General features: G+C 48.9%; 10 protein-coding genes across 10 annotated transcripts; 5 read left to right on the forward strand and 5 right to left on the reverse strand.

The window, feature by feature from the left end:
* Positions 1-656: 656 nt before the first annotated feature.
* Positions 657-2,239, forward strand: PEX2_080490 (FMN-dependent alpha-hydroxy acid dehydrogenase; the record flags this gene model as incomplete). Its single annotated transcript, XM_016745319.1, has 4 exons — positions 657-744; positions 801-1,564; positions 1,620-1,837; positions 1,900-2,239. The coding sequence occupies 4 exons, from the start codon at positions 657-659 to the stop codon at positions 2,237-2,239; spliced, it is 1,410 nt and encodes a 469-aa protein (XP_016598237.1).
* A 220-nt stretch (positions 2,240-2,459) lies between these two features.
* PEX2_080500 (ketopantoate reductase family protein) lies at positions 2,460-3,630 on the forward strand (the record flags this gene model as incomplete). The annotated part of the gene is made up of 5 exons (XM_016745320.1): positions 2,460-2,500; positions 2,549-2,642; positions 2,698-2,752; positions 2,811-3,007; positions 3,058-3,630. The coding sequence occupies 5 exons, from the start codon at positions 2,460-2,462 to the stop codon at positions 3,628-3,630; spliced, it is 960 nt and encodes a 319-aa protein (XP_016598238.1).
* A 660-nt stretch (positions 3,631-4,290) lies between these two features.
* PEX2_080510 (DUF3433 domain-containing protein) lies at positions 4,291-7,926 on the reverse strand (the record flags this gene model as incomplete). Its single annotated transcript, XM_016745321.1, has 2 exons — positions 4,291-6,149; positions 6,213-7,926. The coding sequence occupies 2 exons, from the start codon at positions 7,924-7,926 to the stop codon at positions 4,291-4,293; spliced, it is 3,573 nt and encodes a 1,190-aa protein (XP_016598239.1).
* A 32-nt stretch (positions 7,927-7,958) lies between these two features.
* On the forward strand, positions 7,959-8,266 carry PEX2_080520 (uncharacterized protein; the record flags this gene model as incomplete). Its single annotated transcript, XM_016745322.1, has 2 exons — positions 7,959-7,994; positions 8,057-8,266. 2 exons carry the CDS (start codon positions 7,959-7,961, stop codon positions 8,264-8,266), a joined length of 246 nt encoding a protein of 81 aa, XP_016598240.1.
* A 598-nt stretch (positions 8,267-8,864) lies between these two features.
* PEX2_080530 (uncharacterized protein) lies at positions 8,865-9,806 on the reverse strand (the record flags this gene model as incomplete). The annotated part of the gene is made up of 1 exon (XM_016745323.1): positions 8,865-9,806. The coding sequence occupies one exon, from the start codon at positions 9,804-9,806 to the stop codon at positions 8,865-8,867; it is 942 nt and encodes a 313-aa protein (XP_016598241.1).
* A 1,578-nt stretch (positions 9,807-11,384) lies between these two features.
* On the reverse strand, positions 11,385-12,309 carry PEX2_080540 (DUF3716 domain-containing protein; the record flags this gene model as incomplete). The annotated part of the gene is made up of 2 exons (XM_016745324.1): positions 11,385-12,246; positions 12,302-12,309. 2 exons carry the CDS (start codon positions 12,307-12,309, stop codon positions 11,385-11,387), a joined length of 870 nt encoding a protein of 289 aa, XP_016598242.1.
* Positions 12,310-13,629: 1,320 nt separating this feature from the next.
* PEX2_080550 (uncharacterized protein) lies at positions 13,630-14,378 on the forward strand (the record flags this gene model as incomplete). The annotated part of the gene is made up of 2 exons (XM_016745325.1): positions 13,630-13,909; positions 13,981-14,378. 2 exons carry the CDS (start codon positions 13,630-13,632, stop codon positions 14,376-14,378), a joined length of 678 nt encoding a protein of 225 aa, XP_016598243.1.
* A 271-nt stretch (positions 14,379-14,649) lies between these two features.
* On the reverse strand, positions 14,650-16,190 carry PEX2_080560 (putative MFS transporter; the record flags this gene model as incomplete). The annotated part of the gene is made up of 3 exons (XM_016745326.1): positions 14,650-15,722; positions 15,782-15,989; positions 16,050-16,190. 3 exons carry the CDS (start codon positions 16,188-16,190, stop codon positions 14,650-14,652), a joined length of 1,422 nt encoding a protein of 473 aa, XP_016598244.1.
* An 808-nt stretch (positions 16,191-16,998) lies between these two features.
* On the forward strand, positions 16,999-19,103 carry PEX2_080570 (putative glucokinase regulator family protein; the record flags this gene model as incomplete). Its single annotated transcript, XM_016745327.1, has 4 exons — positions 16,999-17,162; positions 17,223-17,676; positions 17,732-18,111; positions 18,173-19,103. The coding sequence occupies 4 exons, from the start codon at positions 16,999-17,001 to the stop codon at positions 19,101-19,103; spliced, it is 1,929 nt and encodes a 642-aa protein (XP_016598245.1).
* Positions 19,104-19,256: 153 nt separating this feature from the next.
* Positions 19,257-20,584, reverse strand: PEX2_080580 (Winged helix-turn-helix transcription repressor DNA-binding; the record flags this gene model as incomplete). Its single annotated transcript, XM_016745328.1, has 4 exons — positions 19,257-20,019; positions 20,087-20,210; positions 20,275-20,410; positions 20,462-20,584. 4 exons carry the CDS (start codon positions 20,582-20,584, stop codon positions 19,257-19,259), a joined length of 1,146 nt encoding a protein of 381 aa, XP_016598246.1.
* Between the last annotated feature and the right edge of the window lie 580 nt (positions 20,585-21,164).

Here is a 21,164-nt window from a genome sequence, read left to right on the forward strand (position 1 = left end):
CGGGGGAAGTCCGGGCGGTTAAGCTGATTGCCGTCAGTTCCCCCACGTCGAGGGGGTGATGGGTTCAAAATATAAGCATCCTTTACTTTGATGTGTTGACTCGTGGGAAAACTATCGTTTCATAGGAAAGAATGGTGGACTATCATCTAAGTACGACATCTGCAGGATATTTCAAGGAGAATTATACATAGATCAAAATAGAGATCAAAAAAGATATAACAGAATCTCAATTGTAACTCCTCTAATGTAGTATTTCAATATTCCCCCACGAGTCTACCGTGCGCTTTCCCTTTTCGGTATACCTTCACTTTACCGTTCGTAGATGCGTTGTTTGAAGTATAGAATGCTAAGGACAATACCCGACCATTCTCCGAGGGGATTCAAGTCTCAAAAAGGCAATTCACCCCATCTGTTCCTTACAAAGTGCCGAATTAACCTGATTTGCTCGTCTACAGTTTGGGAGCGCCAGTTGCCTCCTCAGAATCCCAGGATTCAAGCAAGAGAGGCAGTGGGTCCAAAAAAACCCCGGAGAAATTGCCCCGTCTTGAGATCTGCGTATGGGGCTGTGAACCCCCACGCTCGGGTGGATTCTGGGGTTATCATTTTATGATGAGAATTTACCAGTTGCAGTTAACAATACAAAGTGATACGTAGCCATGAAACTCACTCGCCAGGAAATCAACCGACACAACAACCAGGAAACATGTTGGGTCGTAATCCATGGTGCTGTCTACGATGTGACAGGTAGGGGGCTCATAATCCTTGCAGGGGATGTGACACAGACTAGCTGACTTCTTTAGACTTCTTGGACTCCCACCCAGGGGGTGCAGCAGTGATTTTGCGATGTGCGGGTAAAGACGCGACTGAAGATTTCGACTCTGTTCATTCACTGGAGCTGTTGAGCGAAGCACTCCCTGAAACCGCACTGCAAGGCTACGTTGATCCTGCTGAATTGGGCGAGCCAAAATACAAGCCATATGCGATGGATGAGAAGCAATCGAAGCTAGACGATAACAGTCCTCCACCATTGCAAAGTCTGATCAATCTACATGATTTCGAAAGAATTGCTCATCAGAGGCTGTCTGCCACGACATGGGCCTATTACTCGTCCGGTGCCGATGACGAGATCAGCAAACTGAATAATGCCCTGGCATATCAAAAGATTTCCCTTCGTCCGCGTATCCTACGAAAGATTACAGCTGTAAACACAGCCACTGTGATCTTGGGGTACTCTACCACCTTACCCGTGTATATCTCTCCAGTTGGTCTTGCAAAACTTTCCCATCCAGAGGGCGAGTGCGCGCTCGCTGCTGCGGCTGGCAAAGAAGGACTGGTCCAAATTCTCGCAAATGGATCCAGCATGCCAATTGAACAAGTGATGAAGAGTCGTACATCACCAAAGCAGCCTATTTTCCAACAGCTATACGTTAATAAAGACATTCAAAAGTCTGTTGAGACTGTACGGCGAGCTGAACGAGCTGGCGCTAGTGCTATTTGGATTACCGTTGACTCCCCGGTGGTGGGAAAACGCGAGATGGACGAACGGCTCAACTTGACGGTGACGGTATGTATTCTGCAAGTGCTGCAGTATTTTAATTGCATTTACTAATATGCTTCAGGCTACTGATAATGGAGCGGAAGAAAAGGGTGTAGCCAAAATCATGGCTAGCTCAATATCTCCATTCATCGACTGGGAGATTCTCACATGGCTCCGCCAATTGACAGATCTCCCTATTGTCATCAAGGGAATTCAATGTGTGGAAGACGCCGTGCTTGCATATCAGCATGGTGTGCAAGGCATTGTACTCACAAACCACGGAGGACGCTCACAAGACACGTATGATATCCCCTGACCATGGCCCGTTCCCCACACCGATAGTGTGCTCACTTATACAACAGGGCACAGGCGCCTCTTTTAACACTACTGGAGATCCGAAAGTTCGCGCCTCATCTGATTGAGAGTAAAATGCAGATCTTTATTGATGGTGGCATTCGCCGAGGAACAGATGTGCTTAAGGCCATTGCGCTAGGAGCTACTGCTGTCGGATTGGGCAGACCCTTTTTATTCAGCTTGTCCGGATACGGCAAGGATGGGGTGCGTCGGATGATCGAGATTTTACGACAGGAGATCGAAACAAACATGGTCTTTCTGGGAGTGACCAGTCTCGAAGAGTTGAGGCCCGAAATGGTGAATACTAGTCGTCTGGAGAAACATGTGATAGGCAGCGTAAAGCTATAAGATTGGATCACTTCCTTATCCCTTTCGCTTCTAAAATGAATATAAAAATACCAAGATCAATATAGAATCGCTTAATTCCCCGCCAATCCTCCCCGGGGCCGTGAAGAGTCCACCCCCACGCGGCCATCCTCCGATGCGGGGAACCTTGGAAGTGAAGTGTGAAAAGGCATGCAATTCTGTGAATTTGGTATTCATTTGGTATTCATTTGGTCCTCACACAATGTCAGATCAAATTGATGTCCTTGTCTATGGGTTGGGAGCGTGAGTTCAGTGTCATTCACAAGAGGCATGTTATACTGACTTCTGTAGAATTGGCTCCTTCTATGCCTTCATCCTAAGTCGCTCCAACCGTGTACGACTAACAGTGGTAGCACGTTCAAACTATGAAGCTGTTCAAGCCAATGTGAGTATTACACTAGGAACCAGGCTATTCCAGAATTAATATCTTGGCTCCATAGGGAATTACCATCAATAGCGAGAATCACGGCCAGCATACTTTCCATCCACACCGAGGTATGTGAGATATGCACAACTTGAGACAAATTATTTTGCTAACAATGCAACTACGTAGTGGTGAAATCTGTCGCGGATATTCCACCCGTGGACTACATTGTGTGCGCTCACAAGGCAATCGACCAGGACGAGGTAGTAGCCAAACTACAGCCAGCCATCGACAGCAGGACTACCATTGTAATCATCCAGAATGGAGTTGGTAACGAGGAACCTTTCCGGAAGCAATTCCTTAACAACTCGATTATAACCTGTGTGGTGAGTTCCCTTAACATGGTCAATTTTACAATCTCATCTAACTTCCACAGACGTGGGTAGGAGCCACACAGACAAGCCCTGGGATTGTCACCCATACAAAATCTGAAGATATGCAAATTGGCCTATTTCCCAATGACAAAGTCGAAAGCCGAGTCGAGCAACAACGACTTGAAACATTCGCCGAGCTTCTCCGCAACGGCAAGACTCGGTTTCAGGTTCTTGGGGATATGCAAACCCAGCGTTGGGAGAAGGTGGTTTGGAACGTAGCATGGAACTCGTTGACCACTCTCACTATGGTGGATACACAAACGTGGTTGAAGTCTTCAGAAGACGCGACGCCTTTTACACGCCAGTTGATGCAGGAGGTCATTAACATCGCCCGTGGCTGTGGTGTCCCATTGAAGGACGACCTGATTGATCAGCTTATGGATAAAATAAATGCCATGCCTGGGATTGGGAGCAGCATGCAGACAGATTGCAAGAGTGGACGGCCAATGGAGATCGATGTTATCCTGGGTTTCCCAGTGCGAAAATCTCGAGAACTCGGCATTAAAGCCCCCTTTTTGGAGACACTCTACGTTCTTCTTCGGGCGGTTGATGGTCGACTTAGGGCTGCGCGGTAAAACAGGAAATGCGATATTTGATTTTGCTTTCGCTCGATGATATGAGGCTCGCCATAGATGCTAGATGAAACGAAGGGGGAATGTATTTCACAAATCGCACTAAAACTAGGTCATAGGTATTTGAATCGTCCGTAGTAGTCTAGCACACTCGAGACTAAGATCAGTCGTCCACTTTCCACGCAGGAGATGCGACCCGTAGCCCCATATACTATACCCTTTTTGTCTGGCTCGTTTGCTCGGCGTCGGGTTATAGAGAAAGTAGGACTCATGCAGGATAAGATGTTCGACATATCGTGATATATATGAATGTAAATTTCTTGCTTGTCAGAGATCTTTCCCATGCATGTGCCATACGAGACACAGTCTCTCCAAATCGGCGAACCTCATAAGAAAGGCGAGAGATGGGGGTATGCGAACAAGGCGCTGTAGCAAACATACACACGGTTGCGGATAGTTTTTACAATGTACCAATGCGACGTCCCCGCTCATGACGTCCAAAATGCGAGTGAACAAAGCTAGGGCCAGCTTGCCTGTCCAACTGTCTATCTCAGTGGGCTTGTCAAAGTCAAAAACGCCCATGTTTAAATGAATATATACCCTCGAAACATAGTATAGCATATGCAAATCGAAGAAAAGTCGTAGCACATAATGGCAGGGTCATCAGGTTGGAGGAGGAGGAGGAGGAGAAGGAGGAGGGGAGAGTGGACTTTGGATCTCCTGTAGCTGAATTGAGGTGGTCTTGTCCACCTCCACTTCTGAGGCTCCACCCAGGGAACCGGCAGGATTGATGTTCTCTGCTTCCTGGTCGACGGCAAACCGCCAGCGGTTATCAGCACCCATGAACATGCGGAAACCATAGCGTTTGTTCAGGGAGACAAGATGAGCACGCCGTTTGGCACTGCTCCAGGTATGTGTATCGGTGAAATCATGAAGCATTTGGCTGTGCGAAATCCAGGGAATGATGGCTCCAATGGAGCGCGGCATTCGGGGTCCACGGAACCGGCCGCGTCGTGTTCCGAACACTAAAAGCACAACTATCGTGTCGAAGACAATGATGGCTAGAGAAATAGCAAGTGATGGAGCCGACGGAACCATGCGCCAAGTGACGCGGGTAACGGTGGCATCTTTGGCCGGGAGCGGGTGAGCAAGAGGTTCCAGGTAAATATTGCGCCAAATTGAGAAGTATGTGCTGTAGACCAATCGATATACAGTGCCAGTCATGTTGGACAAAAGTATGGGGTCCAGGGCGTCAAAGTCGGGATCTACGTGTTGGTAGAGACGGGCAACAAGGAAGCCTGCCCAATCATAGGAAGAAATGTTGTACGTTCCATTCTGCACGGAAGTGTTGCCCACAAAGCTGCTAGGGATAGCTGCAAATACTTTGTTGAACTGACCGAGACTCACGGTTGCATTGTCGTACATGGTTCCATGAGTGATGGATGTATTGGGAATAGCGTCATACCAATCGATCTGCCCCTTCTCGTCGAAAGAGATAGAATAGGTTTGTAGTCTCGCCTCGGGTTCACAATGCAATGCAATTGTGTTGTCATCCGTGATCGGGGCGTTCGGCAAATAATCCCAACGCCCGACAACCAGAACGGTTGACGTCTGGCAGGTGTCCGAGTCCTCTGTGTCATCTGGAGACAAGAAGTGGATAGATAGCGAGATTCCTTCCTCTTTGCTCTTCAAGGGTGGCATGCGTGCCGTGCATTCCACGGAGGGATCGTCAAATAGTCCATACCGCCAATATGCATGACCATTAGCTTGATTATAGACAAGAGCATCCGATGGAAGGATTTGACACTCAAGCTTAGCTCCAACTCCAAGGGTTGAGGCGACGTAAGTCACGTCTGGATTGCGATTGGCCACGTGAAATGGGACAAAAGCCTGATCTGAGCTAGTCCAAGAGAGCGTAGAGGATCCGCTGCTGATGCTGCTCTGAATTAAATCATATTCAGTGAATTCTACAGCGAAGTCGGTCTGCCAAAATGTGGACTGGCTATAGTTCATTGACAAATCGCTGGTCGCCAATGTGGAGCTTGTCAATTCTTGAGTGAAAAGCGCACCCGCAACGACAGTCAACGCCATGTTAACGACGCAAGCAATTGATACAAGGCACAGCAACGGTTGCCGGTTGCGAAGTGTCTTGAAGAAAATGGCGAGCGGGCTTTGGGACGAGTAGTTAAGTGACAATGACGTCCTTGCCGAGGCATTGCCACGTTGCAAGTGGACCCAAGGCTCTAGGACGCTGAGGTTTCGGTGAATAGAGGTACATAAAGCTCCCACAGACGATGCGACGACGGAGGGTAGGAAGGAAAGGATAACCTGGAACGCGCTCGAGTCCGATTGGGTCATGTGGCTGAAGCGGCCGTTTCGAAGCAAGGATGCGACCACTAATACAATGAGGATAATCACCCCAGCTAGCGCCAAGAACTCAATAAGGAAGAAAGGAATTACGAGGAAGTGAGGCATGGGGTCAACTCGGGTTTTGAGGTTCTCGCCGAGCTGGACAGGGGAGCCTGGTGACATAGTCAGTTATAATTCTCAAGTATGAATGTAATTCGAAGGGTGGGGGTACGAACCATCTTCGGAGACAATATCTAGCCTGTTGCCAGAAGGGCCTGGTCGCCAGTAGCACCGCGCATTTTTGAAGATACGACGAAGTTGCCGAGTTGAGAATTGATGAAGTTCCGCCACTGGCTCTGCGAGGATGTTTGATGGGTGAAAAATATCGGCGACAATACTGCACATGGCACCAATGGACCCCGGGTCGCTTTGGAGAAACAGGTCACGCGAATTATACATGTAAAGGAGGTAAACTGTAGTCAAAGTGGCGAGGGCAAGAATGAGCTCGGACCAAAGGGCAGCAAAGTCAACGACAGCGATAGCGACTTGGTGCGACAAGCGCTCGGCGGGGAGGTCTTTAGGTAAGCTGTCCGGATCAAACATGCGGCCGAGGGTAAGCACGAAAGTCTGCTTGACGTCCCGCGTAATCCTGGATTCGAATTCAGCCTCTGTCATGATGGTCGAGGTGTCGAGTACCAGCAGAGGCTGGATATCTCCTAAATCCTGGCTGATGATAGGGAGTTCAGTCACTGCGCGAGCCCCCGTGGTAGCATTTTCACGGATGAAGAGCATGTCACTGGTAAACGGCGCGCGCTCAGAGAGCACAGCCTGGAAATGATCAACGTTGAACTCGGCTTTTGTCAGCTCGCGGGTGGTAGATCGATCAAGTTTGATAGATATTATGGAGCCGTTGGAGTGCATAGTCACGCGAGCCTCCGCTTGGTGATAAATGATGTCACAGGCAAAAGCAGTACCAGACGCGGAGTACTCGGTCCCGGTCTCGTTCGAGCTTGGACTGGTGATATTGACTCCGATGAGCATACCGTATAGATCATACGGATCGCAGCCAACTTCCGTGAAGGACTGAGTTCCGTCCGGAAATGCGTCCTTTGCTGCAGCACTGATCATCGGCTCCCAATACCGTATTTGCATGTAATCAGTTCCAGGGAAGAAGACACTGTCGTATTGAAAATCAAGGGCACACTTTTTGGCGCCTCCGTATGCATCATCCATATCGATACTACTGGCGTTCCAAGAAATTGTTGCTTGTGCCTCCTCGGGCTCATCGATAGAAACGGTGAGCATGTCCCCAATAAGAACATTCTCGCAAGAAAGATGTGCCCAATACAGCGTCTGGTCAACAGTCCACTGTATTCTGTCGTCTTGCTCGCTATTGGGTATCTCCACGGGCGCCAGGGCGTACTTGGCGGATCGGGACTGAGATATTAACTCATTTGAGGAAAACATGCCGTGAAGAACATCGCCTTGAATTGAGATCAAGTTCGCTTGTGTGTCCAAGTCTACCAGGTCGGCCCAGCATTGTATGGTACCTTGGTCAACTACCGTCACCTCGCGTAGCTCAAATACCGTACTCTGTAGAGCGGGAAGAATCATTCGGATCAAGAGCGTGACGAAGGAAACCCAGAACACTACCCAATGGCGGCGGATTACGGCATTGATCGGAGTGAGAATAGTTTGGCCAAAGTTGTAGTTGATGAAAAGAACGGTCGCCGGCGCTCCCTCGGGTCGGGACAACTGGAAATATGGTTCCAGGCGGAGGACATCGAAATCGGTCACGGTCCAAGCCAAGACGAGTATGAGGGAGATGATGATAGGGAGGTAATTGTAGGCAAAAGATTGTGCGTCGGTGACATCTTCTGTGTATGCAAAAAAGACCAATCCCCCTTTGTGATCGCTATATTGCCGCAACCCTTCCAGGGTCAACAGCATCGTTAACATCAAACATATAAGCGAGATCAGGTATGGCGGGCGCAGAGCCACTGGGCGCCAACCTCGCGGTTGAGAGCGGAATTTTGGCAAACGAAACGGGGCAAAACGACCTAACTCTCATCTCGATTAGCGTATTTTCGTATACTCCATGAGGTTTAACTGGCAATGCGAAAAGGGGGGAAGGGGGTCAGACGAGAACCACCACTCACCTGTAAGTCGAGCCCAGCGCCCTACCCCATCACTACCGGACATGCTGGATAAGGTCCCAAAGGCGGACAATGTACTTGATACAGTCGAAGGGCATTGCCAAATCAAGTTTCAACATTCAACAAGACTCTGATGCAAACACAACGGGCCATGATTCCACAAGGGGAGGGGGGGAAAGGCTAAGGTTCAAGGAAACAAAGGAAAAACAAATCACTAGTAAATCCAGACCGCAAAACCGGATGAAAAGATCGACCAGGCCAGAGCCAAGAACACGAGATGGATCTGGGACATGACGAAGGAGAAGGGGAGAATTGATTTTGTTGTGGCTGTGCCGTCTGTGCCGGTACCCGCACGTGGGGCGGAGCAATCTCAACAGGACCCCGATGGACTAAAAAGAACACGCCATGTGGAGTACTATTCCACATATATCGAAGGCTTTATTTACCTGAGAATCCTATTAAACTAGAATAGAATCCTTTCATGTGCAAAAAAATCTGGTGAGGCTTCAATTGATATTCTGGTACATTCTGGTTGCGATCTAGCAGTAATATGAAACATCAAAACAAATAGTTAACCCCTCAATTCAAACGAGTGACAATTAACGAGCAATAATTAACGAGTGACGATTTGAAACAATCTCTACAAAGCACCGATAGTTTCATACCTGAATGAATGTCAACTTCTGCTGTTGACATAACCGGTATTGTTATATGAGATGACCAGCATCCAGATCAGAGGGCGGTAGATGACGACGTGATACCGGACAAAGAAGCAGACCCGGAAGGAGAAGCAACACCAGAAGAGGAAGCGGCCACAGAAGAGGAAGCGAAAAGAGTGCTGAAAGGCTTAGGGAAGCGAGTTCCAAATGGAACGGTAGGAGTCGGAGTGCCAGTGGGGGTCAAGAGAGGAAGAGTCCCCTCGCCGCGCTTCTGGACACCAGCGGAGGCAATAGCACTGCCAATGGATTCGGCATCTTCCAGCAAGGATGGAAGATCTGTAGGAATCGACAGAGACTCGCCGCGCTTCTGAACGCCAGCACCGAGAGAAGCGAGGGCTGCAGCCACCGACTGAGCATCAGAAAGCAAAGAGGGGAGATCGGTAGGGATTGTCAGAGACTCGCCACGCTTCTGGGCTCCAGCGGAGGCAATAGCACTGCCAATGGACTGAGCATCTTCCAAAAGAGACGGAAGGTCTGTGGGAATGGAAAGCGACTCGCCGCGCTTCTGGATACCCGCGGATGCCAGCGCAGCCGCAACCGACTGGGCATCAGAAATCAACGAGGGAAGATCCGTAGGAATAGACAGAGACTCGCCACGCTTCTGGACATCAGCGGACGCAATAGCACTGCCAATAGACTGGGCATCTTCCAGCAAGGACGGAAGGTCTGTGGGGATCGACAGAGACTCGCCGCGCTTCTGAGCGCCAGCACCGAGAGAAGCGAGGGCTGCAGCCACCGACTGAGCATCAGAAGCCAGGGATGGAAGATCCGTCGGGATGGCGATGGCCCCTCCGCCCTTCACACCACTGCCGGTGGGAAGAGGCGAGTTGGTCGACAGATGAACAGGAGTCGACACAGCAGAAGAGTTGGATGCAATGTGAGTATCGTTAAAGAACGGGGCACCCACGGCAGAGCCGGAGAGAGCGAGAGCAAGGGCGGCAATTGAGGTTCTCATAGTGAAAATGGATTGGAAAGAAGTATTGGAAAAATTGAAGAGATGAAAGATTGTGGGTCAACGAAACTCGCACAGCGAGGGAAGTTTGTATGAAATAAAGATATTGTTGATATACAAAAAGGATTCCAGATCTGTTTGATGAAGAGAGTTAAACAGACGGATCTCAGGGATTTTATATCTTTCGTTGGCAGTAGCACACCATCGATTCTCCAGGCCAAATACATATGCAGCCACTGCCTGCGTCTGTATAAGGTGGGTCTGTTCCTCCATGCTTTTGTTCCTTATCTTGAGAACAACCATTCACTGGTCGAGAATGGAAGATCGCCAGATCTCGTCATCAGCTAGATCTATTGTCGAAGGATTCGCGATATCCAAGCCCTGGGTGATGAGCTTGATTGATGTTTCAAGTCGATCAATTGCCTGGGTCGGGGCCTGGATTCCGGGTGTCCTGAGGTATACCAATGGTACGCATAGGGCATAACCAACGGTAGCAAGAGCCTCAAAAATGTAAATTGCACGAGATTGCCGATCACCAGTTCATAATGTTGAGTTGATTCCAAGGTTGTATCTCGCATCTCCGCCAGATGTGCGAATCAGAGGCAGGTATCGAAGGTTGGGCATGCACGTGGGACTTCCAGGGTTCCAAAATTGGGACACATGATGGAACAGATAGACACATTTGGAATAAGCCCCGTGGATATGGGGAACTGTGTGTGGAGATATCATTGCCTAGTTTTCATATTTGGGAGGTTCAGTCAGCGAGCGGTTCGCAGTTCGCAGAAAATTGACGCGCCGATCCCACCACGTTTTCCATTATATGGGTAGGCCAACTCTGGTTGGAAGTTTAACAATTTGAGGATATTTGTATCCGTGGTCTCCATAGATCTGGTTAAGAATTTCTATGGTCTGGCCCATCTCCACTCTACCATATGTCGGTTGAATTTTCCGACTCATTTATCGGGCTCTGCACTGCCGATGGTCGGTACCGGCATGCCTAATCTACGGGCATACGGAGACCTATAGCCGCCATACTAGAGTTGAATTGGGCACATATTTGAGTACTCCGGATAAAAAAAGCTAATCATAAATTTTGAATTTTAGTTGGCTATTCTTTATCGTTATTAGACGGAGCACGGCGAAATATGTATGCTTTCATTAAGCCAGTTAGTGCGAACCCGAAATGTATAAAATAAGAGTATGCATACTTGGCTGTGTATGCGTATGCGGTATCTGTCTTCAAATTGATCTTCTAGATGTCCTCAAGATGATATAAGGTTATATGTAAGATAACACTCCAATCTCTCTTTTGAACGTCCTTTTTGGCCGGTTTTTTTAAATGTCGTTTTAAGGGTCTTTCTAGGGGATGTCTTCTTTGCAGTTTTACAGCTAGAAAAATAACAATCAGATATGATTGATAAAATAACTTCATTTAGAGTCATCTTCAACGGCGGCGCCGGATCTCTGAACTTTGGTAGACCAGCTCACCCTGGTCAGACCACTGAGCAAAATTAAATGAAATGAAAACGAGAATTTTTTTTTTTGAGCGAGATCAAGAGCACGCAAAATCCCTCCTAGCCACTAGATATACTGGCGAATGACATCCTCGATTGCGTTTTGCAGATCCTGGGTGTACTGTGCAACCTCCTGTTCCGCATTTTGAATGGTATGACCTCGACCGACTCCAGCTAGGACCTGTGCCCGGACCCGTCGAACTTCTGAGGTGTGGACAGCATTTCCAGAACTCAGGCGAGATCGTACTACTCGAACCGTTTCACGTACGCTTCTCCATGCCGCAATGTTATCGTTTGCAGCCTGGCGAGTATAGGTAGTGGTGGTGCGAATATCGGTAATCATTGCGTGCAGGCGAAGAAGCTCGAGAAGGAAAAGTTGACGGTCACTCGCCCGCTGGCGAACCAAGGCTTGGTTATCGAGAGAGGGCGCTGACTGATGAAAACTGGCGTGTGGGACGATGGGCCGTGGGTCTTGGCTACTTTGTTCAATGAACTGAGAGCATTGACGGGCATTCCCGCCCCAGTGGCAGTTAGCACACTCTTTTGGCCAACGGGGTGAGTCGATGACAACGCAGTAGGGGAATGGCCCCTCTTCTTGTTGACAGTGGGTGCATTCCTCCTCGGCCCGTCGTCCAACCATCTGCATGTAGATGCCTTCCGCGTTCGAAATACTGGACCCAACCAGCTTGTCAAAACTCTCAGCATTCCACTCGCTGCCAGTCCGTAGGGTAGGCTCACGGCGAGGCTCCATAGTCCGAAGGAATCCGAGAAAGTCTGATTTGATGAAGGTGCTCTTTCGCGCAGTGATCCATGGCAGGGTCTTTACATGGGCAGCCCATACGCCTGGTGCATGCTCATCCGGTCCCACGTGGGGATCAGATAAGGTAACAGGGTTATCGGGCACGGAGGAGGGTGGCAGAGTTGCGTGACTGAAAATGTTAGTGTAGCTCTCATGGTGCACAGTAGCTGAGGAGGGAGACCTACTTAGGCATGACTTCACAAGGTCAGTTCAGGACAACGCATGCAGCCCTTTGGATGAGATCAACTGGGTGATGTTTCGCGATCTGATGAATGATGGATGATCTGGTGTTTGGATGTGAGGATGGAGAAATGAAACGAGAGAAAACAAAGGGAAGGATATCTCATTAACAACAGCATAAAATACCTAGGTCAATTCTACCTATCGCCATTTGAGAAGTTTGCTAATATTCTCGCTTTCTGGTACTTGTCTAGGGTTCGATATGAATATCCTCATACACACATGTGTACTTGTTAGACTTGACTACCTCGATATGACTGCATGAAGCTCTATATAGAGGCTATCGATAATATATTTCCTTTCTTTGATTACATCTTACTCCGAGAGATGCAGCCGTGGCTATATCGTTCCCTAGACTACCTAGGTAGCAACTCAACCCCTGACGGGTTTGGTCCTAGGTACCCCTTTGTCATTTATAATGAGCCTATCCTATCTCAAATCGGCTCGGATAGGTCACCTTTAGGTGGCGTTTAGGGGATATTTGGATGATGTTTGAGGTGTATTTGGGAGCAGACTAGGGAAGACAAGTGGAGACTGGGAGAGAATTGGCGGATAATTAAGCACTATTTGATCGATGTTTGGGTGCTACTTGGGTATTAATTAGTGGATATTTGGGGGTTATATAGGGAACATTTATACCACTTCTCCGGTAAGTCTATATCTCCAGTGCTAAAGTATAGTAAATGCTATATCTAAGTAACGAGTCACCTAACCTGCAGCCCACGGGTTCAGCAATTGTACCCCTTCTAGTAATTCACATCATACGGTAGTCACTCCTTTTAAGTCGGAATACATACGATTACAGGTTCACACCTTCCGGCACTGAGTAAACCCTCGCTCTTTCCGGCATTGACGTCTTCAGGTCTCTCCATATCATATATATTCATTATCGCGCTTTTAGATCAAGTGATATACGATACTACCGTTACTCAAAGTTTTGGTTCTCGTCCGTCGTCGCGTGCTACCATTTACATCAAGTCGGCTTTGTTCGACGCGACGCAGATGCTAATATAGACATCTAAAACAGTTCATATTGAGCAATTAAAATGCGCCGATCTGCCTTTGAAGAAAAAAATAGAGAAACGGTTGTGTCTTTCTCGCTGTAAAGTTTGTAAAATAAGGTAGGTAGCGTGGTATAGCCGACGTTGGTAAAATGCTGTGGAGTTCTTGGTCTTGGCAGTCGGAGCTTTCCCCGAGAGCTCTCGCTCCAAGCACACGCTCCCCTCTTGTTACTCCTCACCTACCTCCAACCCCTGTCTTCCTCTCCTCAGCCATGGGTATCTTCAGCAAATTGATCAAGACAACCGTCGCGGGCAGCATTGCCTCGGTCGGTGTCTTCTGGGGCGCCACGCGCAATGACATTTTCGAGACCATGGACAACTCCGATCCCATCTTCCAATCGGCCTTTTTCAAAAAGTTCAACCCAAATAACAACCCAACTCTCCATGACGTCTGCGTTCGTCGGATTCCCCTAGACAAGATCCAGCCCTCACTGGTCGAGGAGAAGGGCAAATTGGTAGAAGCGTTCTGTGCCGGTGTCTGGGGTGGCATGGGTAAGTCCTATACTGAGGAAATCAGCCTTGTCACAATGCGACAAGCTCTAACACGTTTATTTTCTCTCCAGGATACATTCCCCAGCGTGCCATCCTTGAACGAAAGTACCGTGGCCCCGAGACTGCCGACCACCTCTGGGACCGATCGGACCTCCTCTCAAACAAATACGAAGTAGGAACCATCGTCACCGACCACTTTGAAGTCGTCGAGAAGACCGAAGATCGTATTGTCGTTCGCTGCGGTGACTCCCCACGCATCCGTGAGGTCCGTCCCTCCGACGGTCTCTTCGAAATCGCAGCTGTGGTCAAGCGGGATCAAGGTGTGGCTGAATTCAGCTTGAAGAGCTGTTTCTACCAGGGTCTCGGAAAGGCGGAAGGTGCGCCCATGGACGACAAGATTGCTTGGGCACACCGTCAGTACACTAAGTTGCTGCTGGAAACCGCTGTGCTGAAGAAGTGCATCAAGTAAGGTGAATTGAAGGACCTCTCAACCGCCGGGAGATGGAATTTGTCGGCATACAAATGATCCTAAATTTTCGGTTGGGACATGCCGTGTATATATTCCTAATCATGTATCCCTAATCGTGGTCTACGATCATCCGAATCTTGGCTCAATCCGAACAAGCTGATCTGCAGTGTCAATCTTCCAAGGTTTCTGTATTCTTCTACTTTACATATATCCTTCTTCGATGGCAAGGGTTCTTTACTTTCAGATAAATATGAGGTTGATATATAAAGAATCAAGACTTCGCTACCTCCCGGGACTCCTCCGTCTCTGGAAAGTCCTTCTCCTCCGCTGCTGGTGTTTCTTTATCACTAGTCAGAGTGATAGCCAGGACGGTTGGGATAGCGATAACCAAGGATCCCATGCAAAGGCCCCAGTTCATAGCGAATTGAGTCATTGCGGGCTTCCCCATGGCATTGATGCGCCACGCCATTGCACCACCAGTGCTCTGGAAGGTCTTGTACGCTCCAACCAGAACGGCAGCTGCGGCCGGGGAATTGGACTGGGCACCCACGAGCCAGTAGCAGAACGATTGCCACAACGCATCATATGCGCCATAAAAGATGTAGAGGAACATCGGACCCACTGAGATATCAGAATCCGTATAATCTATATCCTGCTTCAGGCCTTGCTCCAGACGGAGATCAGACCACACTTGGAACTTAAAACCACCACCCCAGATGACCATTCCAGTGACGAACAAGAATACCCAAGCGATGCGAGCACGATTGGGTCGGCTGACACCGGGGATGTCGAGAATGAGACCCATGACGAGACCACCCAGCATCTGCGCAATCCAATAAAGCGAACCGTTGAGCGAACGCGTCCGGATATTGAAGTTCATACCGTTCACAGCATTCTGCTGGTAGGAATAGAATACATTAGCAGAGAAGAAAAGGGGCAGCATACACAACACCCGCCAGTTGCAGATAGTCTGCAGGGAATGGCGAATGATTTGGCGGAAATTCTTCTCGCTCTCCGGTGTGACCTCCATCTGGGCAACTCTAACATATGATGGCGGGCAAATGAGCACTCCCAGCACCCATCCAAAGGCCATTATGGTAAGCAAGGCAATGTATGTTGCGTCGCTGACGGTTCCGCTCTTAGATTTAAAGTTGAGGCCGAAACTAGCCAGAGATCCGACGCCACCGCCGAGGTTGAAGATAATCCAGAAGGCTGCGATTGCACGACCTTTCTGGGACTCAGGCACATATGTTGTCATGATCGCACCCTGTGCCACCCACAAGAACGATGCGCCCACGCCGAGAATCGCACCTGAAGCAATCACGAATCCGCCGTTGCTGGTTGCTATTAGAGTATACATTAGCTATACATATAATATAATGTTATTTGGCAATTAAACATACCGTTGAAACACAGAAGACTCCCGGAATACAATGCGTATGTCCATCCTCCAAGCAAGAGACAAACCCTGGGTCCAACACGATCGAAGATAGGGCCGACAATGAAAAGAGCAGTTCCCGCAGTACAAGACAGAAGAGCTACACTCGCATTTGCAGCGACGGTCTGGTCAACTTGACCGGAGCCTCCAAGACCGCTGAGGGCATTGTACATCTAATACTATTGTTAGTTCACTTGGATTTGAATAATAGCATTCTGCTTTGCCAAACTTACTCCCGGACAGCAGAAGCAGATGAAACTGATCAAGATGATCTGGAACCAAGAATCCGTCCAGATCTTGTACAAAGTCGAGCGAGTTTCATTTTGCTCAGTGCCTGCGGTGACACGCCCTTCTTCGACTGTTTCATTCGACATCTTGTGCAGGTTGAAACCAAATGTCCCGGGAAATGGCCGAGGTCTTATGTTGGAAACTTCCAGCATTGCCGATATTTCCCTTTACCGGACTACAGTGGGCCAGCTTATTGAGTCTGGGGCCCCACGCGATACGGGGCTTGGGTTGCATGCGAGGAGGTGTTATCGATGCATATCATACATACATGAGGTATGGGTATCTTCAGGGTATCTTCTGTGAAGTAGTAGCAAAAGTGGAGCAACTTCATTGTCTTTAGATTGAATTGTATAGTGCAATTCCTTATCACACGAGCTTTTGCTTTCTCGGCCGACGAATCCTAAGGGAGATAACACTACTATCCTGCACATCGGCTCCATCCGACTCCATTATGGGAAAAGTCTGGAGAAGAAATGAAGATCCACTCTAGTCGCTGCTAACCGGCCCAATCCCACACGATCAACGTCCCTTCATTGCAACTCTACCTTGTAACGGCCCCCATCTGATCTGACCCCTCACCTTACGTACAGAAATCTGTCAGGTTGCCAGCATCGGCATCGACCTCGGGAAATGGGGCGATATTAGGCACTTGGCTTGCATAGCGCCAACGAGAAATGGATCCACCTTCGTCTCCCCGATTGTGTAAAAGGCCTCCTTATCGCCTTGTTTCTGCATTGTCTGACCCGTGATTCGTGATAAATATCCTGACAAGAAACAGCGTCAAGCTTGTCGTACTTCCAGTGATCAACCAAGACACCCTGCATAATGGATCTCGGGAGTCTATCTCAACTCCAAACGGAGGGGGTCAATCCTCGAACTGTACATATTGATCGAATGTCGACTCTTGACATGTGCACCGTGATCAATGCCGACGACCAAAAAGTTCCCGAGAGTGTTGTTCCTAGCTTGCCCGTCATTGCAGGAGCCATTGACGCATTGACCCCGCGAGTTCGACAAGGCGGGCGGGTGATTTATGTCGGTGCTGGCACCAGTGGAAGGTTAGTCGCGTAGATATTAGTCCCTTGCTTATCAAACAAAAGTTAAACACCGAATTTTAGGCTTGGAATCTTGGATGCATCAGAAATTCCCCCGACCTTCGCTGCCCCACGCGGGCAGTTCGTCGGTCTGATTGCTGGTGGAGATGCCGCAATCCGAGAGGCTCAGGAGGGAGCCGAGGATGATGAAAAAGCCGGCGAGGATGAGATGAAATCTCTCAATCTGAACCCAGAGCTTGATAGTATCATTGGAATTGCAAGCTCGGGCCGCACACCTTATGTGCTTGGTTGTCTTGCTTTCGCTAAACGTCTCGGCTGTGTGACCATCGCGGTCGTTTGTACAGTTCCTTCGGCGATTAGCCTTTCAGGAAATGTGGACTTTGTCATCTCACCTGTGTCTGGGCCTGAAGTTGTCACTGGTAGCACCCGTCTCAAGGCCGGTACCGTCACAAAACTAGTGTTGAATATGCTAAGTACCGGTACTATGATTCGCACAGGAAAGACTTACGGAAACATGGTATGGTCCTAATTTTCCCCTGACTGTTGTACTCTGGCTAATGCTAAGGTTCAAGATGGTGGATCTCGTCGCCTCAAATTTAAAATTAGTGCAAAGATCCCGTAATATTCTGCGGAGGTTGAGTGGAAAGTGCCAATCCTCGTCCAACACTGAATTGGACGCCCTGCTCGCAAGATGCAATGCCAGTGTCAAGCTGGCTATCCTAGTTGCAGAGACCGGGGAGTCGGTCGAGACTTGTCAGGGATACTTTGACGCTGCGGGTGGGGTGTTGGCCAACGCCCTAGCTGCGGTTTCTAAACCCATCGAACAGAAGCCCACAAGTACGCCCACTCAAAAGTTTGTATTGTGTATTGATGGCGGCGGTACCAAGTGCGCTGCTGTTGTAGCTGATGGCATCAACGTCGTGGGCCAGGGCTTTGCAGGTCCATGCAATTTGTATGATCTCTTCTTGTTCTGGTTTTTGTCCGGTGTGGATCGTGAAGCTGACCTTTTCTAGAACTGACAGCATTGGAAACATAGACGGAGTCATTGCCACGTTACTTGACGCTACAAAAGCTGCTCTGAAAGATGCCCTACCAAGCGACGTGGAACAAACAGAGTCTTCGTGGAAGGAACGTCTTCAAGCCTCCTTTAGCTCTGTCTGGGTCGGACTAGCTGGTATTGACCGAGCTGGGCTGGAGGGAGTGTTAGCACCCAAGCTGCGACAAGCTTTCGGAATCACTCAAGAGAAGGACCTGCAATTGACAAACGACGTAGATCTTTTGACTGCAGGTGTTCCACAATCCCTCGGTACACCCTCCGTCCTGGTGGTGATTGCAGGCACAGGTAGTGTTGCTATGAGATACAAATGGGCCGAGGATCAACAAAGATACACTCGTTCTGCCCGTTCTGGAGGCTGGGGTCACATGCTCGGTGACCAGGGTGGTGGCTACACAATTGGTCTGAAAGCCATCCAACACACACTGGGAGTCTTCGAGGATATCACATTGGGGCTTGATAAGACTGGAGGCGATGAATTTTCCAAGGCGGTTGCGGAGAAACTGGGGTGTCAAGTCTCCGAAAGTACCAGTATCGACATGTTGAACAATATTCTGGGCCAGACCCACTCTCAAGGTGTGAAGGCACGCATTGCTAGCATTGCGCCGGTTGTTCTCAACTTTATGAATAAAAGTGAGACCGCAACAGATATTGTGAGCTCTCAGGTAGCTTTGCTTGTTGGCGAGGCTCTTGGTCGCTTGGTGAAGCCGCAAGCCACTGGCTATCAGCCACCTGAGGCCTCTGTGTTGGTGCTGGCAGGAGGATTGATGAAGAACGAGAGGTACAGGGCCACATTTGAGAAGCAGCTGGACACACACAGATTGTATTTCAGAGGGACTGTAGTCGTTGAAGACGTAGCCCGCTCAGGGGCCACATACTTGTGTCGTTAAGTCCTGTAGAGCTGCTCCTTCTAAAATAAATAGACTTCTCCATGTAATCCATCTTCTTCTCTCTTTCTTTTCTCTGCTCAAATCATCTACATAATTCGTCTTCCATCTTTTTGAAATTCAAATACCCAACCTGCTCAAATTTCGCTATCTGTTCTATTTCAACATTGGAACTGCTTCAATCACCGACTCCATCGCCGGACTCTGGTTCCAAATCCCCGTGATCTCCAGCCCGGCACTATGCAGGAGGTCCCTCCACTGTCGCTCCGACCGTTCGATACCAGCTCCTATACTCATCATCTGAATATCCAATGAAGCCTGCATCAGGGGCGTATCGGTATCTGGCAGGACGAAGTCCACAATGAGAATTCGAGAATAGTCCGGCGCCATCGCTTGCACCGTGTTCCGGAGGATCCTCCGACTGATTTGGTCATCCCAGTCATGGAAGATGGAACGGAAGTAGTACGCACGGGCACCTTTGACGGGTTGAGCATCCATAAAATTGTATCCCATCACTTCCAGTCCAGCACTCTCTCCATCAACGCCCTCAATCACGTTTGGTAAGTCTTGAAGCACCATTCTTCCAGGCAGATGACCATATTCGCAGCGGAATTTACCCAAATCGTGCCCCTGGTTGCCACCAATGTCTACCAGAAAGACTGTATCTTTGTATGGCACGGCATGACCAAACAGTCGCTCGGCCGGGTATATATCGTACCACATCGGCTTGCCATCGCGACGGCTAGCCATGTACGAGTTGAAGAGCTCCTGCTGCTTCGCATGACTCGAAAGCCACTCAAACTGACTCTGTCCAACAGCCCATTTCATAGGCGACTGAGTATAATCCTGGGGATTAGCATAGCCATGCGAGCGCAGGTACTCTGGAAGCTTGCTCAAGGTTGGAAAGGTAAGATCATATCTAAACGAGGTTCAGTGAGTAATGGCAGGAAAAAATGCAAGGGTCCAAGCCACCATCACCAACATACATGCATGGGATTCCATCTCTCCCGATCGGCTGAGTCAGTGCCACTGTCTTGTCATTGGCAACATAAACCTCGGGGTTCGGTGTGATACACAGCCCAAGAGAAGCCATAACGCGCATCAGACGGACTAGTTCACACTGTTAGACGATCCACAATGTGTGACAAACTATTGTTGCTGCAGGAAAAGGTACCAATTAGATCTTTCTCGGCGCCCGTGTACTCTGCCAGCTGAGCGGCTGACAATCCCGCTCCTCTGTGTTGCTTCTCCACAAGCATGGCGAAAATGCCCAAATCAATGACAACGCGCAATGCGGCATTTTGAGGAGGCTTGAATCTAGTCAGAATACAAACTCGATTTGGGTCCGTGGAACAATTTACCTGGTAAATCAGACGCAGCACAGTTTCCGTCGGCGTTTCCACTGCAGATCTGAGCTGGTCGATCATTCGCAATAGCTCAAAGTGGGCTTGTGGAGATGGATCCGAGGCTTCTTTCGAGGCCATTTGGCCGAGACGATTGACCAAACAATGGAAGGGTGTAGTGATTGTCATTGTTACTGTTCAAGAAAAAGAAACACCGATACTTAGTGTGGAATTGTCTGCTTCGAGTAGCACAAGCTAGGATGAGGGAACTATTTGACTGGATCTCGATTGCATCTTATAGTCCCCGGTGCCCCCCTCGGTGACAGTGACATCGGACAAGGTCATCGGCGTTCAATCCATTCCTACAACATACGAATGCAATCTAGGTAAGCTGACCCCGAAAACAGCTGAAACCCGGGGCATATCGTCTCTAGATACCCCACTATTCAATCATTCTCGGCCCGTCGTGTGAATATTCCGCATTTGAGAGAGAAGTTAACCCGATTGAGATGATCAAGTGCGTACATACCTGCCCTACGGTGTACGATTTGAATCCGGACCATCTGTGAGTGGTGGACTTTCTGTGCTCACACCCACATTGGAATTTACTTTTTCCTTAAAAAGGAAACCACCGAAATACAGGATCAACACGGAAGCAGAAATCTCATGTTAATGTGAGATTGTGATTCATGCTATAAAGAGTGTGATAGAGATCACTAGT

Source organism: Penicillium expansum (genome assembly GCF_000769745.1).
Source record: "Penicillium expansum strain MD-8 chromosome Unknown contig268, whole genome shotgun sequence".
Taxonomy (NCBI): domain Eukaryota; kingdom Fungi; phylum Ascomycota; class Eurotiomycetes; order Eurotiales; family Aspergillaceae; genus Penicillium; species Penicillium expansum.